Source organism: Haliotis asinina, chromosome 11 (genome assembly GCF_037392515.1).
Source record: "Haliotis asinina isolate JCU_RB_2024 chromosome 11, JCU_Hal_asi_v2, whole genome shotgun sequence".
Classification (NCBI taxonomy): domain Eukaryota; kingdom Metazoa; phylum Mollusca; class Gastropoda; order Lepetellida; family Haliotidae; genus Haliotis; species Haliotis asinina.
Window position 1 is genome coordinate 44,302,813 of NC_090290.1, and position 23,283 is coordinate 44,326,095.

Sequence of the window (23,283 nt, forward strand, 5' to 3'; positions counted from 1 at the left end):
GACCTCAGACCAAGTCTAAAACGGTATCCCCAAAGGGGTATTCTGGAGTCCAGTGGTAAGGAAATGACTCTACATCCAACTGCCGCTCTAGACACAAGGCACATCCGTGTTGTATAGAACACTGAACCGGATCTAAGTGACATGTCATCAACCATGTGCTAAGCTATTGGTTTGCTGGCGACGCTCTCAATCAGTTCGGGGCGCTGGGGTTGCCTTGTGGTTCCAGTGTTAGCTCCTCACATCCAGCCCGATTTTTCATTCAACACATGGTTTTTAGGCTATTTCTAGTGTTCAAAGATATTGCTAGGATATTTCTAAGAGCGGCGTAGAACTAAATTCACCCACTTATTCAGACCGTGTAACAGCACTGTATAAGGTTATGTTCAGAAATGTTTAATATTTACAACATCGGAATGACATTTCCACAGAAATTTTAGAGATTTTAAATATTCGATATATTTATATTTTATATGATTCAGAAAAACTAACTGCAATACAACTGTGAACCGTATTTGTCTCCACGCCACATGGAATTCGGTTTTTGTGCTTTCATTTCCTAAATAGCTCCGAGGTCTATATTTAGTTTTGACCCGACAGGGTTGTATATTCCCGTGTTCTTTGTCTTTGTCTCGATGTCGTTGGGAGGACATCTGGTGCCCAGACTGTAGTTCCACGTGTACACGCTACCGTGTATGTTGTGTAACTCCTGAAAACGACAGAAATAGAAGTAGAACAGGAAGAACTCTCCCAAGGCGGAGGAAGTAATATCTGACCGGAAGTGCCTCCATACTGGAAGAAACGGTGATGTTTCCATTATCTCAGAATGGGATTTCTACCTTTCTGTTATGTAGACAAAAGAATCTTTATCTGTGAGAAATGGTCATATTGTGCTGCTGCTGTATTAATGTCTGTTTGTAAATTAAATAAATGCGTGGCTTCAGGCGAGGAGGCATGGTGCTTAACGCGTGCGAGAAAAATCCGTTTGAATAACGACATGCAACACGTGACACATGTTTGACAAGTGTATCCTGCCACATCCTCGATATCTACACGATAAACGTCCCGATGAATCTCCACCATACCCTGGATGCATCCATGGGCCGATACATTTATTCCCTCTCTATTCTCAAATCAGGTGTCTACGCTGGGAAGTTGAGCGAACCAATCACAACTCGCTTTCGCTTTTAAATTATCTGACCGATTAAATCTGGCAACACAAACCATGCGGAAGTTCTCTGAAAGGGGTAGAAAGATTTCTTGCATATATTTTGTTTCTTTCGGACCCATCAATTTTTCTGTATCATTTCCCCAAATCTGTGTCGCACTGCGAACAAGCTTCGCAGCTGCGACCGCTATCTTTATTGACACCAGCAAGTTTGGTTTTAACAGCGGCTTAGCTGATTGGCTACTGTAAGCATGCCGAGTCAGCAAAGGGAGGCAATAACATTATCAACCCAGATGCATCCAGGATATAGTGGAGACTTACCGGAACGTATATACCCTGGGGATAACGAGAATGCAGTTTATCACAGCTGCTTGATAACTAACTAACTAACTAACTAACTAACTAACTAACTAACTAACTAACTAACTAACTAACTAACTAACTAACTAACTAACTAACTAACTAACTAACTAACTAACTAAATAAATAAATAAATAAATAAATTTTGCAAAAGTCTTTAAATGTTACTGAAATGCCTATGAATATGAAACGTCAAAGCCAGTTGGTAACCAGCCTCGATGGTCCACGAAACATATTACAATGTCCGTGGCAATGTCTCACCTGACATAGTTTTGCTTCATTACTATGTCTTTTATACCGATTTTCAATTCCATAATGCCGACGCCAATGTTTTTCAGCAACCCATGCTTGTCGTAAGAGCCGACTAACGGGATCGGATGGTCGGGTTTGATGACTTGGTTGACACAAATGATGTCATATCCCATTTGAGTAGATAGGTGCTCATGGTGTTGATCACTGGATTGTCAGTTCCAGACACGATTATGTTCTGACCGCCGCCATATCGCCATATGTGCTACAGGAGGTCGAATATTAATTTACTGCTGAAGTATGTATCACACTCGAACAATTTGTTACATTTAACTCGAGCGGTTTCACTCCTACACAGCATGCGCGACATCGACAGTCCCGACGTTGTAATAACCTTTTCGCTGCCATTAGAGAACAAAGCACTTCTCAAACGCAATTGCAAGTATAGCGCCGGAAATGCCCGTAACGCTCTGTTGCTGTTCGTTTACGATAACCCAAGGGTCGCAGGGCGTTCCTGTGAGGATATAGCATAAACACATAAACATGCTGTGACTATTATAATGAAATATTCAGATGAGGGACGATATTTTGTCACGGGGTCAAGGAACGCAAGGTCAAGGTCAAAGTAGGAGTTCACGCGGCAGGACCAGTCAGCAGTTAGCATCATCAATTCATCATTTCATCAAATTGTGGTGAAACGTTTTTACTCCTCGTCAGAAGATGGTACAGTAGTGTTGAGTACAATGTTATTTGATCATAGGCAGTGAATGGGTATGGTTTTACGCCGCGTTTAGCGAGGCACGCCAGAAATGGGCTTCACACATTGTATCCATGTGGGGGACCGAACCAGTGTGACGAACGGACGCTTTCACCACTAAGCTACCACACCGCCCTTCATGCGAGACATGCAAGTCTGACGAAAGACCCGTGAAAGTCCGGGGGTAGAACAGGCCTTCAGCAACACATGCCTACCATAAAAGGCGACTATGCTTGTCGTAAGAGGCAACTAACGGGTGGTCAGGCTCGCTGACTTGGTTGACACATGTCATCGGTTCCCACCCAATTGCATAGATTGATGCTTATGTTGTTGATCACTGGATTGTCTAGTCCAGACTCGATTATTTTACAGACCGTTGCCATATAGCTGGATATTGCTGAGTGCAGCGTAAAACTAAACTCACTGACTCACTCACTGACCAAATATCAGTTCAACAAATGTCTCTACGGAACTCATTTTCTTTCTAAAAGCCAGGGATAATTTTATTTTCCAGTTGATTTCATCGTGCCACCGATCGGGCCTGGTGTCATCATTATTTTGATAGTGATTCAGAAGCATGTCTTCATGATTAAGTTCGAATCGCCTCGGAATTTGAAAGAACTGTCCTTTGTATTTGGAGAGGGTTTTCTCTGACGTTTATGAAACGATATGTTGATATAAAGCATCATAGTTACTGTCAATCGTTCTCACTTATGTTGTCAGCAGTAATTTAAAAATTTTGGCTTTCGCGAATTTCTGATAGGTGTGACCACCCATATTCAACCAATCCAGGATAGAGGCAAGTCGCTTTTGTATGTCTGCGAGTGACTGAGTGAGTGAGTGAGTGAGTGAGTGAGTGTGAGTGAGTGAGTGAATGAATGAGTATGGTCTTACGCAGCTTTTAACAATATTCAAACATCGTGGCGGTGGACATGACAAATTGGGTTCACACATTGTGCCTATTTGGGGAATCGAACCCGGGTCTTCGGCGTGAGGAGCGATCACTTTAACCGCTATGCTACCCCACTGCCCATCTGGGCGACAGACATACATACAAGGGAGATGGACAGAAATGAAGGTTGAACATTCACATCGTGCAGTCACTCGCATAGGAAAACCCACGAATGCATGCCACAACGTATTGAGAGCGGCTATCCAAAACGTCTCCATTAGAGATTGCATGTTTGGCAGGCAGACTGCTTACAACATGGATGGATGGGGTGTTTTTTTCAGAATGCTATGTCACCCATAACGCGCAAACATAACTGGACATTCTCGTTAAGACGTCCTGGTCCCCCAGGTTCACGGGCAGGGCAGCGCGTGATGGAGGGCAGTGAGTGTTTACAACAGCGCAGGGTGTCAGGCAAGATCTGCTCGCAAGTTCAGACTAGTTTGGGCAGTAGACAGGTCTAATTATTTTCTTGGAGATATATGTATTAAGGAAATACTTTCCTGTACAGCTTCGACCTCCGAATGTGTAAGTCTTTAGACCGCTTATAAGAATATTCCAGAAGTTTTCGGTGGAGGACAATCATCGACCTTCGCGAAGCGTACCATGAAGGGAATCGAACCCAGATCTTTTCGGTGCTGAGCGAACGCTCTAACCACTAGGCTACCCCTCCCCTCCCCCTCCCACTCCCCCTTTCACGCCCCCCTCCCAATTCCCCGACCTTCGAAATATATTGTTCATAGAATTATTAACTGCAATTCAGCGCAACCAGGGCATGACAATTCTAATGGGTCATTTCACAATCACACATACGCAACATATTGATTCCTAATGGAAATTGGTCAGTAGACGTTATGTAATTCCATGCCTAATTTTCCATACTGATATGTCATGACGTTACCAGCTGGTGTGCTTTGTATGATTGCGCATACGTGTGTGAAGAGTGGGAACGGTGTCACCACGATGTGGTTTGACTCTTTGGACTGAGAATATGAGAAAGATGAAGTGAATTAGGGGTGAAATTAATCACACCAGGTCATTTTGTCACGCTAAGCCTCGTGTTGTTGACGGCATTCGTTCACGTGCTATCTATAATTCTCCCCAGATCAGTGGTTGACTCGCGGATGTTAAGTATAACCTCACATAAGTCGACTTTATCCACCACTCTGAACATATTGTGTAACTCTGTCACTAACACCACTCGAGGATCTGTAGCTTGTGTCAAGAAACGGTTATTGTGAGGATTTATGAATTATCACAGTGAATTATTTCGCGTTGGATAATCGTTCGGTGTTAAAGCTTCTGATCAGTTTTCTTTGTTATACAAGTTCATAGGCTTGGGACAATGTCTTCGGCAGTCAGTCAGTCATTCTGATTACCACTGGCGAGAACGACGTTCCCTCTGTGGAAGGTTCTGTTTACAGAAGGATCGCTTGTTTGTGAGTTAATCTGTTTTCACAACATTCATATTCATAGTTTGTAACGTGCATGTTTGTTGGGTTTTTTTTCAGCCATAGTAAGATATGAATCATTCACCGATGACTCCATCGAAACTGAAATCCACTCCATCCTCAAAACCGCATGCCCACCCCAGTCACACCTCAAAGCCACCATATACCCAGGGTCTGCCAAAACAAAGCTTCTATTCTGAACCATCACCAACCACAACACTCAACACAACACCAGTCCCAACTGGAGTTTCCAACACAACCCAAACCCCACTGCCAATCCCAACGTCTACCAAGCCAAAGGGGAATGGGTGGCCTTGTTTTTTAAGCGACCGCTTGTCACGCCTTAGTCTCGGGTTCAGATTCTAGACATGTGTAATATATAGGATTACACACGGGGTTATAGGATTTCTGATGTCCCCCAACGTGATTTTGCTGAACTACTGCTAAAGATGGCGTAAAACTAACTCTCTCGCCAAACCAAACCCCTCGGTAAAAAGCGACCAAAAACCTAACCCTAAAGCCCACCGCCTAAAGCGGACCTCCCCGGGACATATTTCACTGTCGTTTGTCCCATTATACCAAACCTTCCTCCACAGCATCTCGGTGTATGTAAGGACATATATGTGTGATATACGGTATGAGGAGATGCCTTTTTGATGGTTTTCGATGGTTCACAAGATGGTCATTCGAGCGGTCACTGGCCTCTTGTCCGGACAGGTCATCCATCAAGACTTTCTAGTCAACCACAATAAACAAAGGCATGTACATGACTTCATTGTGACGGTCCATCAGTTGGACGTACACACGGGCAAGAAGGCATCACCATGGGTGAGTGAGTATTGTTTGGTAATTGTTGAAAGTTTGGTGGACATTAAGAAATGGTATTTACGTTTTTTGTGACATAGGGAAAGAACTTGGTGGAATGATCGAATGATTGGGGAGTTATTTTTATCTAAAGGGTGATTTAGAGTTCCAGTTCTGTAACCGATACCTCGTATGTGATTAGACTGCATGTGGGTATACCGCGTTTGAAACCCATGTGCAAATCGTGTAAAACGTATTTCACGTGTACCATACAAAGACTTGTCATGCTGAAGGGGTTGTTGTCAGTACAGATACTACATACATGTTCCCAGGTACGTTTCTGTATACAGACATATATCCTGAACAAGGTCAAAATACAGAAACGAACCCCTGTCTTAAACAGCGGGTGAGTCCATGTTCCTTAACTCAAAAGCGAAACCATAATTTATGTACTTGCTCCCATTCAGCTGACTGCGAGAGCCATTGTGCATCGCGAAACATTCATGGCTGCGTATGGTTGTTAAGTGTCTACCGCAGTCAAAAGCATCTCATACAACAGTTGGCGGTGGGGTAGCCTAGTAGATACAGCGTCGTCTCGTCTCGCCGAATACCCGGCTTCGATTTCATATATGGGTATAATATGTGAAGACCATTTCTGGTGTCTCTCCCCCCCCCCCCCCCCCCCCCACCCCCACCCCAAGATATTGATGGAATATTGCAAAAGCGGAGCAAAGCCATACTCACTCACTCATACAGTATAACAGGCCCGATCAAGAGAACAGCGCGTAATGGTCTAGTCCTAGGATACGTTTTTGTACTGATTTTGGCTGGGGTACTTTTCTGTAAACATAAACGTACCTGGGGTACGTACTCGAAATACCTGACAACCACGTGACTTACATAGCATGACCCAGTGTAAATACTGTCTTCAAAATCTTGACATTTCCAAACAGTACGAATGCATTTTAAAACAGGGACTTGTTCTAAATAAATGGGTAGGCTCGTAACTGGAGTTTAGCGAATACAAATCTATTCGCTTATCGTATTCAGACCAAAGGTTTGTTCTCACGCTCGGCCAGCCGAAGACAAAGATGTGAGAGTTTTGTTAGTGGAGGAAAACAAGGAAACACTTGTGGAGTTTGTCCAGCACAAGAGTCAGCTGGACAGCGGCTCGTGACCTACTTCCCACGCTGCAATCCTTTATTGTTTCAGAAAAACACTAATTATTTCAACAGAATCTGTTCACATGTGGTTCATTCGTGGCCTTTCCTGAGCACCGCCATATTGATTTAGTCCACGGCTTTCGCATACCATTCGGATTTGGACATCATTGAGAAGCAGGGTCATGTTCACTAAGTCTGATATTGTTGAATGAGTGAGTGAGTGACTTTAGTTTTACGCCGCACTCAGCAATATTCCAGCTTTATGGCGGCGGTCTGTAAATAATCGAGTCTGGACCAGACAATCCAGTGATCAACAACATGAGCATCGATCTGTGCACTTGGGAACCGGTGAAATGTGTCAACCACGTTAACGAGTCTGACCACCCGATCCCGTTAGTCGCCTTTCATGGTAAGCATGGGTTGCTGAAGGCCTATTCTACCCCCGACCTTCACGGGTCCTAATATTGTTGCTGTATTTATGATGGTGCTTCCAAATGATCGTCCTCAAAGGAATAAAGGGTGATTTGACTCGAAGAGTGCTCGATTGTTTCTTGTGCAAAGGGATGTAAACTACTGCAAATAGCATATATATCACACGTATGCGCATCGCGCGTCCACACGCATAAAGTTAGACAATGACATATCGCCGTTGGTATCGTGTTATTGATAGCAGGGAGTACTTTACGGTGTTAGTGTGTTTGACGTGAATGGATTAACGCAGCGTGGAAGCGTACATATTGTGGACTCCTTCCAGAAATTGTATCCGTCAGTATGGGACCGTTGTTTATTATGGTTATACGAAGGTGATCGTAAATCCGTGACAGGTAAAACTCGCACAATGCACTGTGGTTTTAGCTGAGATTTACGTACTGTTTTTATTACCTCTTGTCAGTTTGGTTGTGCTAACTGGTGTCTTGAACAGTGTAAACGTAAGCTTCATTACATGAGAGTTATCAACCATGAGTGAGTCATAGAGATCTTTGTATTTTAGTGACTTAAGCTAGTGAGTGAGCGAGTGAGTGAGTGAGTGAGTGAGTGAGCGGGTAAGGGAGGGAGATATTTTGGTGAGTAAGACGTATGAGTGAGTCAGTTAGTCATTCATTCATCAGATGAGTATATGTAAGTGAGTGATGAGATCTTTGTATCCTAGGGACTTAATCTAGTGAATGAGTGAGTGAGAGATCTTTGTGTGAGTCATTCAGCGATTGGGGGCGAGGGGTAACCTTGTACTTAAAGTCTTCGCTCGTCACGCCGAAGACACGGGATTCATTCCCCACACCATTTCTGGTGTCTCCACCTTGATAATGTTGGAATATTGCTAAAGGCGGCGTAAAATCATACTCACTCATTCAGATAGTGAGGAATAAAATGAATGAGTGATAGAGATCATAGCATTTTGGTGAAAGAGGCGAAGAGTAGATTTGTGTCGGTGAGTGTTTAACTAATCTTGCAATAGTCCTCACGTTGTAATTGACTTTATATCTTGCTCAGTATTTGGCATCCAAACCGTGTTATCACTCCACCTACGGGCAACTCTGCGACGACAATCACAACTGCGATGACAATCACCCCAGCTTAGGTTTGGATTTATTACACATAGTCTTGACTTCCAAAACAACGAAAACAGATTTTGACTACTGTCGTATAGAATCTTATAAAATGTATTTTCTGACAACTTAAAACTACCGTTATCATTTAAATGTCGAGTGTCGACAGCTTTTCACTCGACAAACACCTACGTTTTATCGGCGACTAATTTGCAGATTTTCGACGTCAGCTTGTATCACGTGACACGTCAGACATGACACAGGAGCCTAACGCTAAGGTATTAATGTTGTCAGACCTAAACTTTCATACTGGTGTCCACAACACCAAACCTATCCTCTATGACAGGCAGGTCGAAATGTCTTAAACTTAAAAATTAAAACTAGGTTTGATGCATAGGGTCTAACATGTCGACCTTTGGAAACTTTGGTAAGAGCTGGTCTTCGGAAGACATGCTTGCTGTATGAACCAACTACTCTGAAAGTGTGGTCAGTCTTGCGGACGTTGCGGCATGGCATTATCAGACGCTAATGAGGTCAGTCACCGGATTGTCTGGTCCAGAGTTGAGTCTTTGCTATAACACCTTTCCATGTAGCTGAGTTTTTTTTTCAGAAAGCAATTTTAAACAACAAACAAGAAACAACAACAACGCTTCCACGACTGTGAGGACGTATTATATAACTTTAAAACGCGAACGTCGTTGTATACATGTGTAAGAACTTCATAGTAATATCTTTATTATCGTTGTAGACCATACACATCTTAACGTTGCTAAGAGCGGTGAAATATCACACTGGTCAAAGCGGTCGTTTTCAAGCAAAAGGTTTTGGTTCACAGGTCTTGTCCAGCAAGGCAATCTAGTAATCCAGTAATCCAGTAATTATCGTAAATACACACCAGTGCATGTCCCGGATCATCTGACCTTAATTATAAAATCACATTTGTTAACAACCGATGTTTTGGTTGCTGAGACTGATCCGGTACTGAATCTTGGTCATTAATTCCAAGCCATCTGACCTGTCCTCCCATGGACACTGGACGTTGACCTTTGTGAGACTAATTCCTTGCTCCCTCCTTGCTCGTCCTGCCCATTTACGTTCTCTGGTCAAGGATAAGACTTGTCTACATCTATTTTTGTTGCATCTCCGGCCATGACACTGGTGTAATTAGTGTCAAATTCTGAATGGCGGCTGTTATCGTCTCACTTGGTTAATTCTTTTAATATACGCCTAACTTCTCTCGTCCGTATGTAAACATATTTGTGTATAGTCACATAGATGTCATCGTGTATTTGACATGGAAACTTCACACACAACAACAACAGTATTTGACGTGACACATCGGCTCGGTTATCTACTGAGCTCCGCTATACATACTGGACAAACATAGTTAGAGATACATATGTGTAAATTTTTAAATTATGAATAATGCTGCATTTATTCAGTGACATAATCATAGAACAGCAGCCATAAAAAATACCAATATCCCTAAGTTATTTTGTCCAGTATATTTGGAATATTGCTGAAAGCAGCGTTAAACAGGTGAATGAATGAGGTTTACGCCACGTTTAGCAATATTCCAGCAATATCACTGCGGGGGACACCAGAAATGGGTTTCACACATTCACACATTCACGATGGGTTTTGTACGGATGTGCGGAATAGAACCCACAACGTCGCCGTAACGAGCGAACGCTTTAACCGTTAGGTCATCCCACTGCCACGACGTTAAACAACAAACAAACAAACGGAACCATATCAAGCGTGAAATATTCAGATGGCGAGGTTCAGTCGCAGTTAACGTGGAATATCAGCAATATTAAACATGGAATGTTGACACATTGTCTTCAACAGTTACTGTATTTGCCGTGGTGTATTCACAAATAGCCAATAAACAGCATATAACATGAAATAATGTCACAGAGCTGTTTGATGCTATGACACTAACATTCTCATAAAACAGTACATAATGTGGAATATTCTCACACAGATCAGCAGTGTATAAAGGGGAATGCATGTATTAACAGCGCTATTCAACAGTATTTGTCATGGAATACTGAATGAGTGAGTTTAGTTATACGCCGCGGCCAGCAATATTACAGATACATAGCGGGATTGATATAGGATTATCGGTATGTAAAGAGGGACATTCCTACACTACTGTTCAATGGCATATAACGTGTATTATAAACAGATCTATTCAACAGTATTTGACGCAGGTTAACAGTATATAAAGTAGGATATTATTACAGTACTGTTCAACAGGACATAACGTTGAGGATAAACAGAGCTACTCAACAGTATTTGACGCAGGTTAACAGTATATAAAGTAGGATATTATTACAGTACTGTTCAACAGGACATAACGTTGAGGATAAACAGAGCTACTCAACAGTATTTGACGAAGGTCAACAGTATATAAAGTAGGATATTATCACAGTACTGTTCAACAGGACATAACGTTGAGGATAAACAGAGCTACTCAACAGTATTTGACGCAGGTTAACAGTATATAAAGTAGGATATTATTACAGTACTGTTCAACAGGACATAACGTTGAGGATAAACAGAGCTACTCAACAGTATTTGACGAAGGTCAACAGTATATAAAGTAGGATATTATCACAGTACTGTTCAACAGGACATAACGTTGAGTATAACAACAGTATTTGACGAAGGTCAACAGTATATAAAGTAGGATATTATCACAGTACTGTTCAACAGGACATAACGTTGAGGATAAACAGAGCTACTCAACAGTATTTGACGAAGGTTAACAGTATATAAAGTAGGATATTATTACAGTACTGTTCAACAGGACATAACGTTGAGGATAAACAGAGCTACTCAACAGTATTTGACGAAGGTCAACAGTATATAAAGTAGGATATTATTACAGTACTGTTCAACAGGACATAACGTTGAGGATAAACAGAGCTATTCAACAGTATTTGACGCAGGTCAACAGTATATAAAGTAGGATATTATCACAGTACTGTTCAACAGGACATAACGTTGAGGATAAACAGAGCTACTCAACAGTATTTGACGCAGGTTAACAGTATATAAAGTAGGATATTATTACAGTACTGTTCAACAGGACATAACGTTGAGGATAAACAGAGCTACTCAACAGTATTTGACGAAGGTTAACAGTATATAAAGTAGGATATTATTACAGTACTGTTCAACAGGGTATAACGTTGAGGATAAACAGAGCTACTCAACAGTATTTGACGAAGGTTAACAGTATATAAAGTAGGATATTATTACAGTACTGTTCAACAGGACATAACGTTGAGGATAAACAGAGCTACTCAACAGTATTTGACGCAGGTTAACAGTATATAAAGTAGGATATTATTACAGTACTGTTCAACAGGACATAACGTTGAGTATAACAACAGTATTTGACGCAGGTTAACAGTATATAAAGTAGGATATTATTACAGTACTGTTCAACAGGACATAACGTTGAGGATAAACAGAGCTACTCAACAGTATTTGACGCAGGTTAACAGTATATAAAGTAGGATATTATTACAGTACTGTTCAACAGGACATAACGTTGAGGATAAACAGAGCTACTCAACAGTATTTGACGCAGGTTAACAGTATATAAAGTAGGATATTATTACAGTACTGTTCAACAGGACATAACGTTGAGGATAAACAGAGCTATTCAACAGTATTTGACGCAGGTTAACAGTATATAAAGTAGGATATTATTACAGTACTGTTCAACAGGACATAACGTTGAGGATAAACAGAGCTACTCAACAGTATTTGACGCAGGTTAACAGTATATAAAGTAGGATATTATCACAGTACTGTTCAACTGGACATAACGTTGAGGATAAACAGAGCTACTCAACAGTATTTGACGCAGGTTAACAGTATATAAAGTAGGATATTATCACAGTACTGTTCAACTGGACATAACGTTGAGGATAAACAGAGCTACTCAACAGTATTTGACACTGGTTAACAGTATATAAAGTAGGATATTATTACAGTACTGTTCAACAGGACATAACGTTGAGGATAAACAGAGCTACTCAACAGTATTTGACGAAGGTTAACAGTATATAAAGTAGGATATTATTACAGTACTGTTCAACAGGACATAACGTTGAGGATAAACAGAGCTACTCAACAGTATTTGACGCAGGTTAATAGTATATAAAGTAGGATATTATTACAGTACTGTTCAACAGGACATAACGTTGAGGATAAACAGAGCTACTCAACAGTATTTGACGAAGGTTAACAGTATATAAAGTAGGATATTATTACAGTACTGTTCAACTGGACATAACGTTGAGGATAAACAGAGCTACTCAACAGTATTTGACGAAGGTTAACAGTATATAAAGTAGGATATTATTACAGTACTGTTCAACTGGACATAACGTTGAGGATAAACAGAGCTACTCAACAGTATTTGACACTGGTTAACAGTATATAAAGTAGGATATTATTACAGTACTGTTCAACAGGACATAACGTTGAGGATAAACAGAGCTACTCAACAGTATTTGACGCAGGTTAACAGTATATAAAGTAGGATATTATTACAGTACTGTTCAACAGGACATAACGTTGAGGATAAACAGAGCTACTCAACAGTATTTGACGCAGGTTAATAGTATATAAAGTAGGATATTATTACAGTACTGTTCAACAGGACATAACGTTGAGGATAAACAGAGCTACTCAACAGTATTTGACGCAGGTTAATAGTATATAAAGTAGGATATTATTACAGTACTGTTCAACAGGACATAACGTTGAGGATAAACAGAGCTACTCAACAGTATTTGACGCAGGTTAACAGTATATAAAGTAGGATATTATCACAGTACTGTTCAACAGGACATAACGTTGAGGATAAACAGAGCTACTCAACAGTATTTGACACTGGTTAACAGTATATAAAGTAGGATATTATTACAGTACTGTTCAACAGGACATAACGTTGAGGATAAACAGAGCTACTCAACAGTATTTGACGCAGGTTAACAGTATATAAAGTAGGATATTATTACAGTACTGTTCAACAGGACATAACGTTGAGGATAAACAGAGCTATTCAACAGTATTTGACGCAGGTTAACAGTATATAAAGTAGGATATTATCACAGTACTGTTCAACAGGACATAACGTTGAGGATAAACAGAGCTACTCAACAGTATTTGACGCAGGTTAACAGTATATAAAGTAGGATATTATCACAGTACTGTTCAACAGGACATAACGTTGAGGATAAACAGAGCTACTCAACAGTATTTGACGCAGGTTAACAGTATATAAAGTAGGATATTATTACAGTACTGTTCAACAGGACATAACGTTGAGGATAAACAGAGCTACTCAACAGTATTTGACGCAGGTTAACAGTATATAAAGTAGGATATTATCACAGTACTGTTCAACAGGACATAACGTTGAGGATAAACAGAGCTACTCAACAGTATTTGACGCAGGTTAACAGTATATAAAGTAGGATATTACTACAGTACTGTTCAACAGGACATAACGTTGAGGATAAACAGAGCTACTCAACAGTATTTGACGCAGGTTAACAGTATATAAAGTAGGATATTATCACAGTACTGTTCAACAGGACATAACGTTGAGGATAAACAGAGCTATTCAACAGTATTTGACGCAGGTTAACAGTATATAAAGTAGGATATTATCACAGTACTGTTCAACAGGACATAACGTTGAGGATAAACAGAGCTATTCAACAGTATTTGACGCAGGTTAACAGTATATAAAGTAGGATATTATCACAGTACTGTTCAACAGGACATAACGTTGAGGATAAACAGAGCTACTCAACAGTATTTGACGCAGGTTAACAGTATATAAAGTAGGATATTATCACAGTACTGTTCAACAGGACATAACGTTGAGGATACACAGAGCTACTCAACAGTATTTGACGCTGGTTAACAGTATATAAAGTAGGATATTATCACAGTACTGTTCAACAGGACATAACGTTGAGGATAAACAGAGCTACTCAACAGTATTTGACGCAGGTTAACAGTATATAAAGTAGGATATTATTACAGTACTGTTCAACAGGACATAACGTTGAGGATAAACAGAGCTACTCAACAGTATTTGACGCAGGTTAACAGTATATAAAGTAGGATATTATTACAGTACTGTTCAACAGGACATAACGTTGAGTATAAACAGAGCTACTCAACAGTATTTGACACTGGTTAACAGTATATAAAGTAGGATATTATTACAGTACTGTTCAACAGGACATAACGTTGAGTATAAACAGAGCTACTCAACAGTATTTGACACTGGTTAACAGTATATAAAGTAGGATATTATTACAGTACTGTTCAACAGGACATAACGTTGAGGATAAACAGAGCTACTCAACAGTATTTGACACTGGTTAACAGTATATAAAGTAGGATATTATTACAGTACTGTTCAACAGGACATAACGTTGAGTATAAACAGAGCTACTCAACAGTATTTGACACTGGTTAACAGTATATAAAGTAGGATATTATCACAGTACTGTTCAACAGGACATAACGTTGAGTATAAACAGAGCTACTCAACAGTATTTGACACTGGTTAACAGTATATAAAGTAGGATATTATCACAGTACTGTTCAACAGGACATAACGTTGAGTATAAACAGAGCTACTCAACAGTATTTGACGCAGGTTAACAGTATATAAAGTAGGATATTATCACAGTACTGTTCAACAGGACATAACGTTGAGGATAAACAGAGCTACTCAACAGTATTTGGCGCAGGTTAACAGTATATAAAGTAGGATATTATTACAGTACTGTTCAACAGGACATAACGTTGAGTATAAACAGAGCTACTCAACAGTATTTGACGCAGGTTAATAGTATATAAAGTAGGATATTATCACAGTACTGTTCAACAGGACATAACGTTGAGTATAAACAGAGCTACTCAACAGTATTTGACGCAGGTTAATAGTATATAAAGTAGGATATTATTACAGTACTGTTCAACAGGACATAACGTTGAGGATAAACAGAGCTACTCAACAGTATTTGACGCAGGTTAACAGTATATAAAGTAGGATATTATTACAGTACTGTTCAACAGGACATAACGTTGAGGATACACAGAGCTACTCAACAGTATTTGACGCAGGTTAACAGTATATAAAGTAGGATATTATTACAGTACTGTTCAACAGGACATAACGTTGAGTATAAACAGAGCTACTCAACAGTATTTGACGCAGGTTAACAGTATATAAAGTAGGATATTATCACAGTACTGTTCAACGGGACATAACGTTGAGTATAAACAGAGCTACTCAACAGTATTTGACACTGGTTAACAGTATATAAAGTAGGATATTATTACAGTACTGTTCAACAGGGTATAACGTTGAGTATAACAACAGTATTTGGCGCAGAGCTGGTCAAAGGTGCTATGTAAAGTGGGATATATTAGTGTTTAACAGTCTGTAAAGATAAATAAACACACAGCACTATTGATAGTGTTTGACATGGAATATCGATCCAGTATTGTTAAACACAAGTAAACATAGTATGTGCACCCATACTATGTACAGATGTTCAATGTTGTACGGTCTCGTGCAGTCATAATCGGATTTCCGCCAATCAGTAGCATGTTCACGACTAACGAAGGACTTCAACTCACAAGCGCAGTAATTGAGGTACCTTGTCTATGCATTTGCGTTCATGAAGGGGCTCGACTAGTTAATATACTCCGACGTTCTGTGTGTAGCTCTCATTTTCTCTCATGTTTTCTCTTGTTTGCAGATGGGTTTTGGCTATACACTTGTCAAAATGGCTCCATGGGATCTGTACAGTGATTTACTAGACGTAACACCAACTCTCGTGTAGTCTCGTCTTAAGCAACGTTATGACGTCATCCACCGATTCCGTAATTCCTGACGTCACCAGCGTCTACGTCCTCAACAACGTGTCCGTCATCACGTTGACGACGTGCGACTGGCCAGATGAGTTAGATGAAGGTAAGGCTTGATTTGTTCACTCTTTTCACTCGTTACCCCGAAGACCCAAGTTAACTCCCCACATGGGTACACTGCGTGAAGCCGGGTCAGGTTTCCCCATCGCTAGAACATTAGTAAAACGTCACTCACTCACTCATTCACTCACTCACTCTGTAGTGATGGAGTTTACTTCCTACTTATTCTCTATGCCGACAATGGTCCGGGTGTTTGAACTGGTCTTGTTTTGTTTGTTGTACAGGTACAGCTAGTTTTACGTTATGACAAACCTTGGTATAGAAAGATCTTGTGAACACTAAGTCCACTGCGTTTAATACAAGATGGTATGCTGTTAGTATCCGCGCTAGAACATGTCCCCAGCAGCTCATGCTTGTCAGAAAAGGTGACTAACGGGATCGGATCGGGATCGATGACGTTCTTAATGCATTTCATCGTATCCCAACTGTGCTTGTGATATCAATCACTGGATTGTCTGGTCCAGACACAAGAAGTAAGCTACAGAGAGTGATTCGTATAGCTGCAGAATTAAGGACTGTGCTGCTCAACAACATACAGCATACGATATGAAGAAGGTGAGACACGCACAAACGACCGGGGATCCACTCGCCGTATCAACTCAACCGTGAAGTGTATTTCACAACCAGTAATGCAGACTTGAGATACGTTTCAAAAATCAATTGTAGCACTACGAGTTTCATACCTCCTTTATGGAAACATAAACTTACGACAGCTTTGTGAAACGGGGCCCTGGTCATAATTCTCTTCCTCAAAGAATCCCCATGACCCCCGACTTCTCAGTGGCTTTAGGGAGGAAGGGATTATGTCCTTTGTTACCTGTCGCTTAGCTATATGATTGCGGTCTGTTCATAATCGAGTCTGGACCAGACAATGCGCTCACCAGCAGCATGAGGATCGGTCAACGCCACTTGGATACGATGTCATGTATCAACCGAGTCAGCAACACTGACCATTTCCTTAGTCGGTGTGTTAGCAGGTGTTAACCAATTCGTACCGGATCCCGTTAGGCGCCTTGTGGGACAAACATGGGTTGCTGAAGAGCAATTCTAACCCGGATCTTCACTTATTGGTGACGGTACAACGTCATACAAGAATGGAAATGGGGGACCTTATGCAATCTCTATATTGTATCTGGACTATATACTAATGGGACATGTACGGTGTCCACCGTAATGTACCACATCTACATCTGTAGATCTCGTACTGAAGATGAAATCCTCTTGGATGCTCACACTGGTTTCCGACGCATCGTACCTTCGTCCTTGTTCATGTCCAATGAAGACCTCATGCTTCCATATGTAATTGTTACTGGAGGACTTACTTTCTATGTACTCAACATGAAATGCAGTTTCTGAGAACATCTCGCTCTGCTTGCCCCCTACTTAGGAACCATAAGGATCTAATGCTTTCAAATATAATTGTCATTTGAGGACTTATTTCTGTATATTTTGGACATGAAATGCTCTGTTTGAGCAAATCTCCTTCATGTGTGTCCCCTTTTTCGTCCAATTAGGAAAATGCTTCCAAGGATAATTGCCAGCGACAAATTCTTGCATACTTTGAAGATGAAATCCACTTTATGCCTTGTTGAAACAATCTTATGATTTCAAAAAATGTATTCCAAGAAACTGAACAAGACGCACGCAACATTATTCCTAGGTCTTTGTCGAGATTTAATGCCAAAGAATATGAAGACAGAACATTTATATATATAATAAAAACTTTTTGTTATCCAAGGTTTCAGTGCATTCCTTACTTTTATATGTTGATGTCTACAAGAAATTGAAAACTACTTCAAAATATTGCTCTCTGTGTTTACCATGATCTGTTAAGGAACTATCCATCACAACATCGTCCACCATTTTGACAGACTGTATTCTGCCAGAATCTCTTGACTGACCAGTTCCAAATATACGCTGTTTTACGAGAACCACGGGATATGCTGAATCAGGTTTCTACCAGTGGAATTGAAACTGGCGAATCTGTCCCAGATTGTATCGGCAACGTTTTGAGAAATGAAATACATTAAATTCATCTTTCCATAAAATTGGTTCTGAAGCCACATTTATCTGTCTCCGTTGTTGCCGTCGATTAAACATGGCATGTCTGTGGTTTAAGTTATATTATATTGTGTGATGCATCACATGTGTCAATGTTTGAAAACGTGCTTATATCAGCATAAGCACCGAATTCTGAAAAAAAAACAGACCTTAAATTTGATTCCGTATCCTCTTTTATATTCTTCACTTCCATTCCCAATTTTTTCATGTCGGATACTCGAGGATCGGTTCTAATTTTGGTGTCTCAATCCGTCTCCTTTCTTATTCCCTTTTTTGACATACCCAGTTAGGATTCATTTCGTCTGTCCTTACAATATCATCCCCATGTTAAAATGATTCTTATTTCGTTTTTATCATGATAATTTGATTACATGCACCAGAGATTGATTTGAAGGAGTATAAGGGATATCGACTGTACAGAAAAACAGCAAATCCTATGTTTTTAAGTGTATTGCACTCCGACTATTCTACATTATCTCCGATCTAGAAATACCTACACAGGTCTCACACAATATAGTCCTATGGCTCATGTGTCTCTAGTTAATGTTCTTTTTGTCATGACAGGTCTGTATCTCTTAATACCTAATGAATATTCATGTGGGAAACGCCTTCCGGACATTCACGGAAATCGCCGATGAGCTCTGGCTGCTTTATTGAGAACAAAACAAATTCCCCAAACGTTGTTATCATCATGAAGCTTCCAAAACGCCCTTGCTCCATCTGGGTTCTCGCACTGGGATTGTATGCTTTTACCTGGCTTCAGGTCAGTGGTTTCTTGCAAAGAAACGTGCTTTGGTTGTCATGGGATGCAGATAGTCTATCAGTCGAACATCATTGCTGAGTGAGGGGGTGGGTGAGTGAGTGAATGAGTCCGTGTTTCTTCAGCTTGCAGCACTATTCCTGCCATAGCACAGCGGAGAGCGGAGTCCGGCCTTTGGTGTGCCTAGCGGGCGCTCTAACTACAACAGTGTCATTACGTTCAGACACTTTATTTTCTCTTATATGTCTCATGGTCACAACATGTCCCAGATCCTCAGCCAGTAAGACCTACTCAGGGTTCCATTCTTGGCCCGGGGGCGATTCCTAACATGGGCACAATGCAGCGTTCGAAATAACCGCCGGACTACAGACATAGCACCGGGTGTTATTGTATCGGGCCGCCAGTTTCAAATAGATGCAGGCCTTTCTGGCCTTCAGAAAATCATCTGTCAATTATTTTTCAACTGGAATGTTTCCCGTTTTTTCTCTTGATTAACATTCGGGAATCATCGACGATCCATCATGTTCCCGTGGGACTTACACTTTCACCTATTTCAGCACTTTAGCGTAGGAATGGCGATGCACTTGATTTTGCAGAAACGGTGTGAAACAATGTAGTTTGTTTTGGGTTTTTTTTTAAAAATTGGTTTGACCTTAACCAAACGGGATTTCAATCAGAGCCTGTAGATTTTAAAGCCTTCAGGTTTCAGCAGGCCCTGGTGGCCAGCTGGTAAATTAAAGTATTGCAAACACTGGTCAGAAGCCCATTACTAGTGTCGCACATCGTGACGTCTCTAGAATGCTGCTAAAACTGGTGCAAAACCTTTACTCAATTCACCACACTGTAAACACAATCCACCTTTTGTATGCTTTTTCTTCGATAAATGAAATCGAAGTTTAATAAAGAAACACGTGTTGATATACGATAACTTAATATAATATATATATATATATATATATATATATATATGTGTGTGTGTGTGTGTGTGTGTGTGTGTGTGTGTGTATATATATACACGTAAGGTGGGGCTAGTGTTTGATTTTTAATTTTCTTTGTTTTGTTTTGTTTTGTTTTTAAATTTTTTATTTATCTTTTTTTGGCCAGGTTGAAATAGGTCTGTAGAATTTGCATGCCGTCAATGTCCTCATTTTAAAAAAAAAACAACTGAAACTTAATGTATCAATGAATTGTAACCTAAATCAACAGAGGGTCATGGAGGCCAATAAAAAAATTGAAACCACCACTCTGATATCAAATCCACTTGCCACGGGCCTTCGCCTTGCGTTTATTTTGAACGCCGGTTGGGGTAGCACCGTGGATTAGCGTTTCTTGTTCTGCTAGAGACGAGGTTCGATCCTTTCTATTCACGACTAGTGGGTGTTTTTGGGGTTTTTTTCAAGGAAACAGTGTTTACGTGTTTGCGTCCCATAGCATTCGCAGTGTAAACTGTGCCCATATTCAGTGTTAGTGTCGTTAGGTATTAAACATGTAAAAACCTAGAATATGTGGATCCCATTTTTTTATAACTTTTCCCAGGTGTCTGGTGTCATCATTGACTTCAAGCCAATTTTCACCGCGATTTTCCCGTTAACTCTCAGTGGGTTCCAGTATCGAGGGATACTGAGACAAATTATTCTCTATCGGTGACATTTCATGTGTATAAAACTTTCAAAAATTCCCAAATCATCGTAAAACTCTATTTACGCACCTACTCAACACAAACGGGTTCATCGTCCGGCAAATTGGCCTATTATTACAACCTATGGAAGCATAAACGCTTGGGTTCTCTAATCTGTGTTGAGAGGCCGGACAAGTGTATCAGTGTAACCGATGAATGTATCGAGAGGATGCCCAATGGCCAAGCATCATGTGAGAGTTTGCCCGATGGTCAAGTGTGATGTATATCCGTCAAATCAACATCTCTCTCACAATCAACCACGCGTCAGTTGCTAACAATAACCTGATCGATTATCCCTCAATTATCTCCCCATTATCCCGTTATGGAAGCCCATCGAGCCTACTTAACCCCCGATAGGTGACGTTTAGGCTTCAAGGAGCACTGATATTATTCATGCACCTGAATATGGGGAAGGGATAAGACGACAAAATTAGATAACGCGAGCAGCTAAGGGTCTTTGTTTAAGCCGAGCGTAAACTGAAACAATCAACGTACATAGTTTGAGGCTTAAGCCGTCGGGCACATTGTCCCTTAGTCCCCTCCGATATGATTTAATTTGGGCATGGTTTGATGGCGCTATTTGATGATGGTTTACTTGGGTCAAGATTCCATCTGAATTAACTACCCTTCTCAATTATTCACATCAACAGGCATGACTGTATTACAGTAAAGTTTACGCTTGACTCGTCAAGTGGTAAGAGCTAAACTGTTGACCGGATTGGGTGAGAGACTTCTGAGATCACAGTTGAGATGAATATTCTATTTGTTCGTAGTAGGGTTTTGGTGACAACAAACACTTACTCTCTCGAAACCAAGAAAACATCTTCCGTCTTGTTTGGTTAATAGGAGATACAAACTGACACCCAAAGTAAGTGCACTTGTATCACTTGTATTCAGTGAAAGAAACTAAAATATATTAACTACAGGGGATGGAACTCCTTCCATGTTGTACTAGAATGTGCATTGTGTAAGAAAGTAATACTGTGCTAAATGTCTTAAATCATATTCGGCTACATGTATTTTCTTAAGGCATTGTGTATCCATTGTTTTCGACCATGTTAGCCGTGCAATTTACGCTTACGTACCGGACACACTACTTGAAACAGACCTCTATATTGTTAAAATTTAGAGGTCGGACCACTAAGGAGGGAGAACAATTTATGGATATACAACTTATATATTACAGTGAGAGCGACGATTCGGTGTAGGTTCCAACGCTTTCTTGATAACTGTGTTTCGGCCCACACCGAAACGTCGCTCTCGCTGTAATTAATAAGTTGTTCATCAATATATTATTGTCCTTCCTTATTATGTAGTTGCCGGACTTCCGTTTTGAATCCAGAGGTGGCTGAATAGATCGCTGACTTTGTGTGCTGCCTAGGGTTCGAATACCGGATAAAACTAACATTTGTTTTTTTCACATGACTACCGCCATTAACCGCGGACAAACTAACAAACCTTTCTCAAAGACATTGTCCTCTCATAGATAGTAACAAACATGAAATGCCACAAACGACATCAATGACTTGTTTTATACCCTAGGAGGATGTTTTCTTTTACAAATGAAGAAGAGTGGTTTTACATTAGGTACTAAAAGCTTTGTACTTCATACACCGCCATGGTATATGGTTTACACTCATGGGATAATAAAGACAATTATACGACTTACATCTGCAAGTTTCTCTTTTTATATCATATCAGTCGCCTTTGTGTTTTCATTATCATTCAGACATCAAACCTAACCAATGTATAACATTATCAATACTTTGGTACAACAATGGTAAAAGCGCTAACTCAGTCAAAGAATGTATGTACATCCCTCAAGGGCGAGTTCCTGGTTTATGGTGACACAATAAAATCTTTGTGAGAGCTCAATCTGTTATGTTCACACATTGTGTCGATATCCGATACTAAATTTGTGTCTTGTATCTCCTGTGATTCAAACCACCTTCACCTGCTTCTGTTAAGGTTGTGTCAACAATAATTGACCGGCCATTATCCAAGCGCGTGAAAGCGTTGGCTGTGTCTCAGAGCCAGCCACAACGTCCTTGACACCGGAAGTGTAGGGTGTTGTGGGAACGTGTCATAGCGAGGGACAAAACAATACCAGCACCAATCTATACGCAATAGCTTTATTTCTGGAGATGCTTATTGAAACTCTATATTGTTTTGTAGTGTTTTCTGACGTCAGATGACATCAAGGTTTTAGATCTATTAAGGATTGTCTCTGGCAACGAAAACATAATTCCTAAAAATGTTTGTGTTACTCTGTTGACCACGACGATAGCATGTT

General features: G+C 40.4%; 1 protein-coding gene across 2 annotated transcripts in view; it reads left to right on the top strand.

The window, feature by feature from the left end:
* LOC137256015 (corticotropin-releasing factor receptor 2-like) overlaps positions 1-23,283 on the top strand; it is a 90,299-nt gene that overhangs the window by 16,335 nt on the left and 50,681 nt on the right. For both annotated transcript variants that reach the window (XM_067793670.1, XM_067793669.1), the window contains exon 3: positions 16,263-16,477. In XM_067793670.1, the coding sequence (XP_067649771.1) occupies positions 16,366-16,477 (112 nt within the window). In that variant the 5' untranslated portion in view covers positions 16,263-16,365. The remainder of the gene's footprint in view (positions 1-16,262; positions 16,478-23,283) is intronic.